The sequence below is a fragment of the Desmodus rotundus genome, chromosome 6 (genome assembly GCF_022682495.2).
Source record: "Desmodus rotundus isolate HL8 chromosome 6, HLdesRot8A.1, whole genome shotgun sequence".
Classification (NCBI taxonomy): Eukaryota; Metazoa; Chordata; class Mammalia; order Chiroptera; family Phyllostomidae; genus Desmodus; species Desmodus rotundus.
The window spans coordinates 63,916,976-63,929,421 of record NC_071392.1 but is presented as its reverse complement, the minus strand read 5'-3'; the positions used below and the strand labels follow the sequence as shown (position 1 = coordinate 63,929,421).

At 39.0% G+C, this 12,446-nt stretch overlaps 1 protein-coding gene across 3 annotated transcripts in view; it reads right to left on the bottom strand.

Moving 5' to 3' along the window:
* The window catches only part of MET (MET proto-oncogene, receptor tyrosine kinase), a 147,240-nt gene that overhangs the window by 55,415 nt on the left and 79,379 nt on the right, over positions 1 to 12,446 (bottom strand). For all 3 annotated transcript variants that reach the window (XM_024555773.3, XM_045191474.2, XM_045191475.2), the window contains one exon: positions 6,545 to 6,736. In XM_024555773.3, coding sequence (XP_024411541.1) covers positions 6,545 to 6,736 — 192 coding nt within the window. The remainder of the gene's footprint in view (positions 1 to 6,544; positions 6,737 to 12,446) is intronic.

The following is a 12,446-nucleotide window of genomic DNA, read 5'->3' as shown; positions in this document are numbered from 1 at the left end:
TTGTGACCTAACATGAGGTCTATCTTAGAAAGCATTCCATGTGCACTTGGAAAATATGTGTATTCTACTACTTGGGGGTGAAATGCTCTGAAGATATCAATTAAATCCATTTGATTTAGTGTGTCATTTAAGGCCACTGTCTCCTTGTTGATTTTCTGCCTGGAAGATCTATCCATTGAAGTCAATAGGGTGTTAAAATCCCCAGCTATGATTGTATTTCTGTTGCTCTCTCTTATGTCCATCAAGTTCTGCTTTACATATTTAGGTGCTCCTAAATATGTAAATGTTTACTAGGATTATATCCTCTTGTTGGATTGTTCCCTTTATCATTATGTAGTGCCTTTCTTTGTCTCTTACTATATAGCCTTAGTTTTAAAGTCCATTTTGTCAGGTAAAAGCATTGCTATCCCAGCTTTTTTTCTTTTCCATTTGCATGAAGTATCTTTTTCCATCCCTTTACTTTTAGTCTATGTGTATTTTCAATCTGAGATGGGTCTCTTGGAGGCAGCATATATATGGGGCTTTTTTCTTATCCATTCAGCTACCCTATGTCTTTTGGTCAGAGTATTTAAGCCATTTACATTCAAGGTGATTATTGATAGATACTAAAATGTAGTTGCATTTTATTGCTAGACTGTTTTACTCTTTTTTTTTTTCCTTTCTCTTTTTTTTATTCTTCTTAAAGCAAGCCCTTTAACATTTGTTGTAGTACTGGTTTGGTATTAACAAACCCCTTTAGCTTTTTCTTGTCTGGGAAGCTCCTTATATCTCCTTCAATTTTAAATGATAGCCTTGCTGGGTAAATTAGCCTTGGTTATAGGTCCTTGCTTTTCATCCTCATGAATATCTCATCCCACTCCCTTCTGGCCTGAAATGTTTCTGTTGAGAGATCAGATGCCAGCTTAATTGCTGCTCCCTTGTATGTAACTACCTGCTTTTCTTTTGTGGATTTTAGGATTCTCTACTTGTCTTTAAGTCTTGTCATTTTAATTATAATGTGTCTTGGTGTAGGCCTCTTTGGGTCCAACTTTTGTTTGGGACTCTCTGAGCTTCCTGGACTTGTATGACTTTTTCTTTTTCCAGATTAGGGAAGTTTTCAGTCATTATTTCTTCAGATAGATTCTTGATTCCTTGCTTGCTCTCTTCTCCTTCTGGTAGTCCCATGATGTGAATATTGTTATGCTTTATGTTGTCCAAAATGTTTCTTAAGCTCTCCTCATTTTTTTTTAAATTCCTTTTTTCTCTTTGCTCCTCTGCCTGGGTGTTTTCTCCTACCTTGTCTTCAAAAACACTGATTCTATCTTCTGCTTCCTCTAACCTACTGTTTATTCCTTCCAGTGTATTATTTATTTCAGATATTGCATTCTTCATTTCTGACTTTTTTAATGGTTTCTATGTCCTTTTTCATGCTGTTAAGTATCCTTATAATCAGTACTCTAAACTCTCTATTTGGTAAATTGCTTGCCTCCATTTTATCTAGTTCTTCCAGAGAATTCTCTTGTTCTGTCATTTGGGGCCTGTTTCTCTGCCTTCCCATTTTGGCTGCTTCTTCGTATTTTCCACCTCAGATGTTAAACTAATCATCCACTAAATGGTCTGGTTTTAATCTAATCAAGCTCTAAACAGCTGTCTGGCTTAAGCACCACAGGGTTGGGCAGAGTATTTCTTGCCGATGAGGCTATTGCTTCCCCTCAGGCTGATGCCACTTGGAGAGGAGTGCTCTGCCTGAGAAAGATGGCACCTGCAGTACGGGGAATGACTCAGCACAGGGATCCTGAGAGCTGTTGCTTCCGTTCTCTCCCCAGAGCCACCAGCCCCAGATGCTACTCAAGAGTCTCTAGTCCACTCTGCTCTCCCTCGGCTGGAGCCCAGGGTAAGTGGCTGCAAACAAAATTTTGTGTTGGCCCTTTAAGAGGCTTTCTGCATCTCCAGCTCTCTCTCCCTGGCAGACAGAAACCCTGCTGCTTTTCACCCCTGGATATTATCTGGGTTTGTTTCTGGCTCTAGTATTACAGGCTGGGGAGCCCAGGTGGGGTTTAGACCTCACACTTTTCAGGGGGAGTCTCTGGCTGCTAAATATCCCTCTGGAACTCCAGTTGCTACCTGTGGAAGCCCAGCCAGCCTCTCACAACTTCTCCACATTCTGTACCAGTCACATTGTGCTGAAGTGGTTTCTTCTGTCTGTCCGTGGTTATAAGGCTTCTCTGGTGTTCAGTTTGTTATTCTGGATGACTTATTTACAATTAAGCTGTAATTCCAGATTGGTCCTAGGAGGGGGTTAGTGTAGCTTCTACTTCTCCATCATCTTGGATCCTCTCTAAAATTATTATTTACAATAGGTTCTTTTATCACCAAAGATATTTCAGAACTCATGGGTGTGTTTTATTCTAAAGAAATATACCAAAGCTATCAGTCTTTAGGGATGTAACTAAATCAATAATGTACACATTTTAAAAAAGAGATGATACTTTTATCTCAGCAGTTTATAAAGGAGACAGGTAAGTCAGCAATCCCTAAAGAGAAATGTTGTTCAAGTGCAAGCTTCATTTGGCTGTGTCTCTTGCTGGAGGCTTATGGCACTGAGGAATTGATGGTCTGTATCTACATACTCTAAAATAGCAGTAATCCCAAGAGTAATATATACTACAGGCTTCCAACACAAAGCATTGACATGCCATGATGTCTGAACAGGGACTGAAGGAATTTGAAGACAGGAGGTCAATAGCTGAATTGATTCTTCTTACTGGAAATGAGTAATTATTCTCAAGTTCACTGATTACTAACATAATCCTTTAAGTAGTGATCATAAGTAATGATCATAAGCTAAGGATGTGTTTTTAGGCAACCCATACCTCTAGGTCTCCTGCTTAAGGCCCAACTAGTCCAGTTAAGAGGCATAAGAGAAAAGGGGTGATGAGTGGTAATAGCATTAAAGAATTGGGAAGAGTATGAAAGGGGAATTGGAGAAGAGCAAGGAGAATGCCAGCTATAATAGTGCCCAGGTGCAGAAAAAGTAGCTGCTCTGTGTTTGTGGAGCTGAACTTGAAATGACTCTTGAAAGTAACTCCCCACCCCCAACCCATCCCTAAGCTACTTGCTTTCCCTAGCCTGACAGTCATGCACAAATATTTAATAGCAATTCCTTGCATCTAGAGATTAAAGGCCTTATACAAGTGCTGTAAAAAAAAAATCAAGCAAGCATTGTTTTTGGATGTAGATTAGACGAGGAGCTCAGAAGGGGAGACGCGGGCAATCCCTGTGATTAGTCCTGTGATCTTCATGAGTATCTCTCTGCCTTCTCCCACGTAGCCCTGCACACTGGCTGATGTTCCTGAGCCTTGTTCTTTTCTACATCCCTTCCACCTCTATATTTTGTAAGAAGGCATGTTCTCATTGTTTATTTATACTGTCTTTAATATTGCCTATCATATTATTTTACTTCAAAGCATCCCAAAAGAGTGATCACAGAAATAAAAACTGTTTTTGAAATCTATATTGATATGGCTCTACAGATAAAACTCAAATATATGTACACATCAGTATATTCAGACATAGTTGCACCTGTATGCGATAAGTAAAACATATTTAAATGTTAGAAACATCGAAAATGTCTCCACTGCCATACATGTAATATTGTTAGCTAAACAATATAATTCTTTCTAATCAGATAACCACTGTGAAATACCTGATTCACTTTGCACCCAACAGCTGGGGCTGTAGCTTGTGTTCCCAACCGGGGCTGAACATAAGCACAATAGGAAAGGCAGAAACAGCTGCAAAATCTTGGAAGAAAACATTTGTAAAGCAACTTTGTCTTTAGGCTTTAGGGTAGGAAGGAAGTAAAATCATTTTTCTGTTCCTTTTTATGTATGGCAGCTGTTTTTTGGGGAAAATATGTTGATTCTATTTTGTAACAGAGACTCCACAGTATTATTAAAACACGAGTTGCAGAAACTTAGGCCTGGCCACAGATTTAGCACATTAGTGTGGTCAAAACATTTACAGAACTTGGTAGGTAGTTACGGTTCAGCTAGATTAAGCTAGATGATCCTCTTGTCTTTGCTGCACGACTGACTCCTCCCCTAACATTATTTGCTGTAAACAAACTGGACTTCAGTGATGTTGATTGCTTGATACTTCAAATGTTTTAGGTTTGTTTACATACAATTTAACGGAATGAAATCCTCTTAGGCAGTGTCAGAGAAATAGATCCTCTGTGAGTGTCAATAGTCCTTTGTCTGTATGTCTTTGTTTGTAGTCTTGGCATCAGGTACATGTTTTTATCTCCCCTACCAAAATGTTAGCTCCTTAAAGGCAGGTTCTGTGTCAATGCTTTCTTTGCTTCATTTATTTGCCTAGTAAGCATAGTAAGTTCTTGATACATATTTGATGAATTAAGAGCCACCTGGTTTAAAAAAATCAGTGATAATCAGTACTTTTCATAAATAAGTATCTACTTGTTTGCTTAATTTTATCTTTACTGTGTTGGATGCATAGGTAAAGGGCATAATATAGCTTCTTCTTTTTTCCTGCCCTTTTACTGAATCTAGAGAGAAAGGAAGGGAGAGAGAGAGAAAAACATTGATGCGTAAGAAAAACATGGATTGGTTGCCTCTCACATGCACTCCCACTGGTGACTGAACCTGCAACCCAGGCATGTGCCCTGACTGGGAATTGAACCTGCGACTTTTTGGTTTGCCGGACAATGCCCAATGGGCTCACACTGGCCAGGGCAATGTAGCTTCTTCTATGAAAATGCTGGGAGATAAGAATAAAACATTTGCCATAGCATTTATGTTATAATGAGGCTGTTGATGCATGACATATCACTTGGGTGGTAGAATCTGTCACACAGCAGAATTCACTCCACAGTCATTAAAGCAACCTATCTAAAAATGGGATTTTTATTGGATCTTTAGAATCTGGAAATAGGCCAGGAACCTGTTGAGGTAAAAAAGTGTCAGCCCTAAAGTGTCTGTGTAAAGCTGACTAATATAAAACTGTATTAGTGAGGTAATAAACAATTTAGAAAAAACACAAAATAAAGATAAAGGGAAGCAAATCAATATAGTGCACACATTAGGAGTTCAATGAATGTTAGCCTCTTTTATCCTCCTTCAATTTTGGGGGGAATTCTATAGAATAACATCAATGTAAACTAAAAAAAATACAAACACAACATAATACAACATATTTTACAAGGATAATAGATATGACCATATTTCAAATATGTTAAGAGTGCTTGTCGGTGTGGGACAGGACTGGGCATTCCTCTTTCAGATTTTGAGGAGTTGAGGACAGGATTAAATGATCTGAGGTGGTAAATAAAAGTACTAGACTGGGAGAGAGGGAGGAGGTCAAGAAAGAGTGTAGTTACCTGTGAAGCAAAGGGAGGGGGACAGACTAAAGTTTGGGAATATTTAGATAACAGATCAATATGATTAGCTCTGAGCTAGGAAGGTTTCATTTACATTTTATGACTTTGAAAAATTCCATCATGCCCACTAGTACAAGAAAAACATGATTTAAAATATGGCAATGACCAATATCCAGACTACTATAAAGACAATGATAATTTTTTAAAATATGTTTTGTAAAAGAATATAGACAGAAGATGTACAGATGGGCAAGTCACAGGAAAACATCATCATCTTCAATTAGTTTATTAGAAGTCATTGTCTGAATAGGATCTTAATTAAATTAGAAGATTATGAAATAGGCATCTCTCTTTAAGAGAAATATCTAGCATTTGTAGAAATTCAACAGTTCCATAGATGCCCTTACCATTCTGCATTAATTAAGAGTTTAATAAGGAACTCAAGTTGAAAGCACTATGCAATAACTATTACAGCAGTAAAATAGCACACATAAGTGCATTTTAGTTTCTGGAAAGCACTTTGATTCTTGTATCTAGGAAGCACAACTTCTGAAATGTGAACTTTTATTGTATGGAAATACTGTTACTATCCATTAAAAGCATTTATTTAAAAAAACCCAGATATTTTTTCAATATTTTAACTTCTTTGTATCCGATCTCATCATTTGCAGAAATCAGGAGAGTTGAAGTTACAATGGGATTTTGATGAAAGTGTCCCTTCCTAACTGCTGCCAATATTTCTCAATGATGTGAATGTTTCTTCTCATGGAGACACACAGTTCACACAATAGCTCTCCTTTGATCTGTAGCTTCCCTTGAAAAGGAAAACATCGCCTGGAAGTGCTTTAATTGTTTCATTTTATTTTCCAATCATGTGATAGAAATCATGAATGGAAAAGAAAAAAAGCCCAAACCATTCTGGGCAAAGAAATTAAAAGCAACCACATTTAAACCGGAAACTTCAAGAATTAACAAAAATAGGTCGGACACTTCATAAAAAGCAGACCAGCCTTCATTGTTTTGCTTTCAGTCTGTGTCTCTAGCTCCCACTATGATAGTCATTTTACAATATTTGCAAATATTGTAAAAACTTACTGCAAAAATAAAAACAAATTAATTGCATAATAACAGATACAACAGACACAGTCACTATTACAAAGCATTTACCTGCATAAAGCGACCCTCTGAAGTCCCCAGATTAGCGATGGTGAGGTCTCCTTTAATGAAGGTGGTTATAGATGTTAAGAGGACTTGGTTGAATTGGCCCATGAATAAGTCAACACGCTGCAAAGCTGTGGTAAACTCCGTTCGATATTCATCACTGTGTACTTCACAACCTGATGAATTTCTCAAAAGTGTCTGGAATAAAATATGGTCATAGAATTAATGTGAGTCCAGATGTGAGCAAGCTGTTAAGAAACTATTCAGTGTGTCTTTTCAGAGCTTGGATGGGAATGGCAAGGACAACCATGCAAACAGGCCCAGATAAGCAGACATGTTTTTAGTGACCTAAATGGCTCCAGTATCGTTAGGCACTGTTGTGTATGCATAGACTCTGAACTAGGGACAAACTTCACTGTCACAGTTTGTATCATGGTTAATTATGTGTATACATAAAGATGGAACTGGGCTGGTGTTATTTAAAGAAAAATACAACTGTAAATGTCTCAGCCCTTGACATAAAGGTAATGCTTCTAGCAGGCAAGTCCAATGAGATGAATTTTAATTGGAATAGTAATAAATGTTAGAGTCATATTTGTACATTATATTTTAAAATGTTTACCTTTGTGCATCTGTGTGCAGGAAAGTGACACAAAGTGGTGGTTAATAGATAATTCGTGGGGAGGCAGAACAGCACAGACCCCAAACCCAAGTGCCTGCATAACATCCTGGTCCCTAATGCTTATTTACTTTATGTAATCCTTAAGATCTCTCTGTGTTTGTGAAATTCATGTTATCTCTGTTCAGCTCCCCCAACTGTAAAAGTGAGAGAATTATATAAATGTGCCTACCTTAGAGAACTGTTGCAATGATTGCCTGAGCTAGTTTATAGAAATCTCTTAAAATAGAAGCTAGCATGCAGAGATTACCACTTACTTATTTGTCATCATTATGGTGAAAGGCTCAAAAAATATAAAAGTTGTACATCAAATGCCTTAGTAGCCAGCTTACTGAAAGGCCATTACCACTCAATCAGGTATTTATCCTTGGGTTCAACTTCAAATGGAAGGATTAAAAAAAATATTGTTCAGTAATATATGACAAGTAAGCACCTGGATTGCTCCCCACTCTCTGACACTTCAATCTCCTGGTTTCCTCCTCTTTTTCAGGCTGCAATATTCATGCTTCCTTTGCAGGACCGTCCAGACCTGGCCATCAAAGTCAGGGTTTCTCAAGGCTCCATTATAAGGACGCTTCTCTGCTCATTCTTCCTACTCTCCCCCAGGCAATCTCATTCTGTCCTGTGATATCTATTACTATTTAGTTGACACTTGTATATTTCCAGGCTATCTTTCTGCTCTGAGCTGACTGTGCATATATCACACTGACTATGAAATCTGCACTCAGATATCTCAAAGACCTAAGGTAAACACAGCCGGTATAGAAACCACAATTTTCACTCATGCCTCATCTTATGATACAATGCACCCCAGTGAATATCTCTACCATTCTTCCAGGTGCACAAATGGGAAATCTAAGTGTCATCCCCAATTCGTCCCCATATACAGTTTACCAATTCCCATCTATTGAACTGTCTAAATATCTTTTGGATCCATCCAATTTTCTTTATCTCTACCATATCAACCTTCACCCAAGCCATCCTCCCCCCCTTTCCTGGACAATTGCAATGGGTTCCTAACTGGACCTGTCACACCTGTCTTATCCAATCTCTTTCCAGGCCCAGTCTCAACTTTGTAGCCAGGTTTTCTTCTTAAAACTTAAGTCTTATTCTATAACTCTGTTTAAAACACTTAATATGTCTCCCCAATGCTCTTAGGATAAACAACAAAATTTTTAATACAACCTGTTGGGCCCTGCATCATTTGAATCCTACCCAACTTCTCTAGACTCACCTGGCACTATGCTCTCCTTTGCTTTCTGTGCTCTGGTGAGCTGGCCTTCTTACAGTTTTCCAAATATCCCATATGTTCTTCCATTACAGGGTCTTTGCACATGCTGTTCCCTCTGCCTGGAATGCTCCTTCCACCTTCAGGCACTTTGTTAACTGCTATGCCTCCTTCAGATCCCAGCTTGTCCTCATTTAATCATGAGGCCTGCCCTGACCCCAATCTCTAGTCAAATTCTTCTATTTTGGTTGAATGATTATATGATTGATGTGAGACTTCTCTAGGTGGCTCTCTGGGATCAAGGACCCTGTTTGTTCACCAGTGTAATTGCTTAGAGTAGATGAAATACAACACACAGTAAATCTTCAGTAAATATTAACTGAATGAATGAACAAGTAACTGAATCAATTATGGGCAGCTGCAGAATGTGTGTGGCAATGTGAGCCAATATTTTTAAAGCTACTTTTTTAGGAATGGAGGTAGTTCAGAGTGTATAAGGGACAAATAGAGAGTCTGGCTCCTAAGTATCCTGACAAGATAGTTTTGAATTGGTAAATTTGGGATAGATAGCAAGGAGCAGGAGGATGTATTAAGGAAAATGAAGGCTAACTTGGAGAAAAAAAAGAGAGAAAAAGTTCATTCTTACACATATATAGTTACACATATATAGTTATAGGACTTGTAACATATATAGTTACAAGTCCAGGAAAATGATTTAAAGATGAGAAATTCTCTATCATTATCCTATTATATGAATAATAATCAGAAAATTGTCATAGTACATTTCAAACCAACTTAGTGTTTAAGAACAAATTGAAATAAAAGATTTAGTTATCTTTGCATAAAATAACCTTACCCATTAAGGTCAAACTCCTGTCACATGGAATGTGAAATTCTTATATCTATTGACTTTTTATTGTTTAAAGATCACCTACTATGTTGCTTTATAGAGTAACAACTATGTCTTCATTTTAAATATTGATAAATTAGGAAACAGAGTCTCTGAGATGCTAGACCTAGTGACTCATAATTAGTGAAATGTTTTAGTTCTAGACATTTATTTTGATTCATTCATGAATGCTATTTCACTATTTAATTAGAAGCTTTTCTTCACTAAAGTACTATAGATTACTCTGAGGAGTAGCAGATAACTGAGATGTACTAGCAATTCAATGGTGACCAATTAACTGGTAATTAAGTTTCCATTGGTGATCATCCATTTTGCAGAGATAGCTAGAATTAAGGGATCCTGCTTAAAGGAGCAAATACCAGTTTTAAATCAAAGGCCATCTCAACTATTTCATCATAGAAGTGAATGCTCTTCAGGGTCAGCTTCTGTGGTTATTTTATTCCTTCTTTTGCTTGATCTTACTCCTTTTTTCCATATCTAGGTGGCATCCTGGGAACTTTAAAGCCTCAAAGTTCAGTGCTGGTTCAGATATGAATTCATTGGGATATAAAAAGTATGCCCTGTGTGGAGTACAATCTTTGACTGTAAACTAGTAGTAGCTGTCTATCAACAAGAGGCCATGTATTGTCTTATTCATCTTTTATCCCTACTGTGTTTTGTATCCAGCACATAGTATGTATTTAATATCAGCTTACTGAAAAATCAATGCATCTACAAAGTAACCACACGTATAGCCCATTAGCCACTTCCCCATCCCCCCCCACCACCTTGCTTTGTGGTCTGCCTTGCTGAACAAGATGAGCAGGAGAATGGAGGTACACTGGGGCTCACAGTGTAAACCTACAGGAACTTGCTAATGTGTAATGCATAAATGTGGAATTCTGCATCAGACCTGAGGTAACATTTATATTGTGCACTTCAAGGTCTCTGATTGGTATACCTCCTCTAGGACTGATAACATTAAGTTATATCTCTATTTCTACCACAAATTCCTAAGTACAGAAACATTGCATAATATTGGGATGGGATTTACAGAACTCCTTGATTTTAAAAAATTGTGCAATTTGGAACTGAAGAACTAATATGTCAGGTTCGGGTGGCATTCCAATTCATGAGCCCGGGGACCCTAACCATTTTGGTTTTCATTTTCCCCATAACTGAGATCTGCAGGAGAGGGGTAAGGGTATTAACTTCCAGGAAAAAGTAACACTCCAGCATTTACTGCAGGAAAGGAGACTACTTGTCTCTTCCTGCTGAGAATCCTGATAAAGTCAATGACTGGGGTCAGGATGGCAGGAACTTGCTTAGAGCTGCATGCTGTCTTTGAGCTTGAATAGAGCTTTAACTACAGTATTGCAAAGATAAAGCACTGTGCAAATGTGACTCAATCTCAGTCTGATTCTCTGTGCCCCTTAAAGATAATGATTGAATGTGTCTTCTTCTTTGTACAGGGAAGCTGCGGTGGCTTCTTACCACTTTATACACAGGTAGCTCTTGGCTGTGACATTTGGGGTGGGATTGGGTCCAGCCGGAAAAGCAATTAATTACAGACCTGCTGCCAAGTGTTTCATTGCCACTCAAACTTCCCTCAAAGCCAGGAGGTCTTGAACTTTGGGATAAAACTAAGCAAGGCTGGTGGAAAGCAGTTCTCTGGTACAGCAACTGCGTTGGGGCACAGAAAAGTCCACAGAAGTTTCACCCCAGCACCAGGTGGGGAGCCTGACTAATGCTCTCCCTTTAGTAACAAAGGGAGGAAGAAGGGAGGAAGGGAGGGAAGAAGTCTATCTTTTTCTTGCGCTTACACTGTGCAAGGCACTGAGTTGGGGATTTTCACATACAATGAGGCTCATAGCAGCTCTGTGAGCTTTTATCACAATCAGTTTTCAGGAGGAGGAGACTCAGGGCAAACCAAGGGTGCAACCATAGTGCCCAGTTCACACTGGAAATGGCCTAAGAATTTAGTTATCTCTGATTTTCAAGCTCATGAATTTCCTTTGCTTCTGGGCACTATTCTGTACAAACTGTGCAAAGTTCTGAGAACTGTACAATTGCAAAAATAGAAAGGACCTTAGACACCATCTTACTCCAGCCCTAATTTTATGTATGAGAAACTATAAGTCAGGGAAGTTGTGACTGTCAAAGACTTGGAATCATTAAACAAAAGTTTATCACTTAACATGTAAAAAACCTACAAACTCTTGAAAGTAGGAGATACAGATTTGCCCACCTCTGATCCCTTTTCTAAGAGAAAGGCTAAAATTATTTTCTGGATAATAACACAGAAGCAAATCATTGGCATTTTGGGCTGTTCTAGTCAGCTTGGCTCTCAAGTTTACCTCTCTTAATTACCTATTTTGGTTAATTACCATGCTTCCATCTAGGTAACTATGACATTTCAGTCATCACCAAATCCTCTTTCTCTAGAATTTCCCACATCCAACCAGTCGTGAAATCCCACTAAACCCTGTCTGCAGTACCTCTCCTGCACAGCTCTGTAGCCACACCTGCATACCTGCCCCACGCTAGATGTTTTCTCACTGGCCTTCTGGTCTCCTAAGTTATGTGCCTTAAAGCAATTATTTTTACCATGGACAGTAAGTCCAAGTACAGGCAGCTGGTGGCAGGGTGAGTGAGGCCTGGCTGGCCACTTTGGAGGGGCAGGCCACACGGGGTCTGTGTGGAGGATGCGGACTCACTAGGATCCAAGGGTGCCCCACAGACTCCAATGAGTTCCCATGAAGGTGTGGGCTCCATGTCCAGTATCAGAATGAAGGCTGAGGCCTACCGCATCTCCAGGCTTTCTGATGGCCAATCCTGCCGCTCCCCTCCCACGGACCCTAATACTGCGGACAGTCAGGGAGTGCTGGGGAGTTTTGCCCATTGGCCAAGATGGTGCTGGGGGAAGTTGTTACACTAATCATGCCAAAAGTTAGAATAATGAATGTATAGGGCACAAGCGTACCAAAAGCTAACAAGATGATTGAATAGAAAAAAGCCCCTCCCCCTTATCCCTATAGGAACCATGGGTTTGAACAGGAAGGAGAAATGGTCTTTGACATGGGAGTCCACCATACTCCCAGGTTGCAGAATC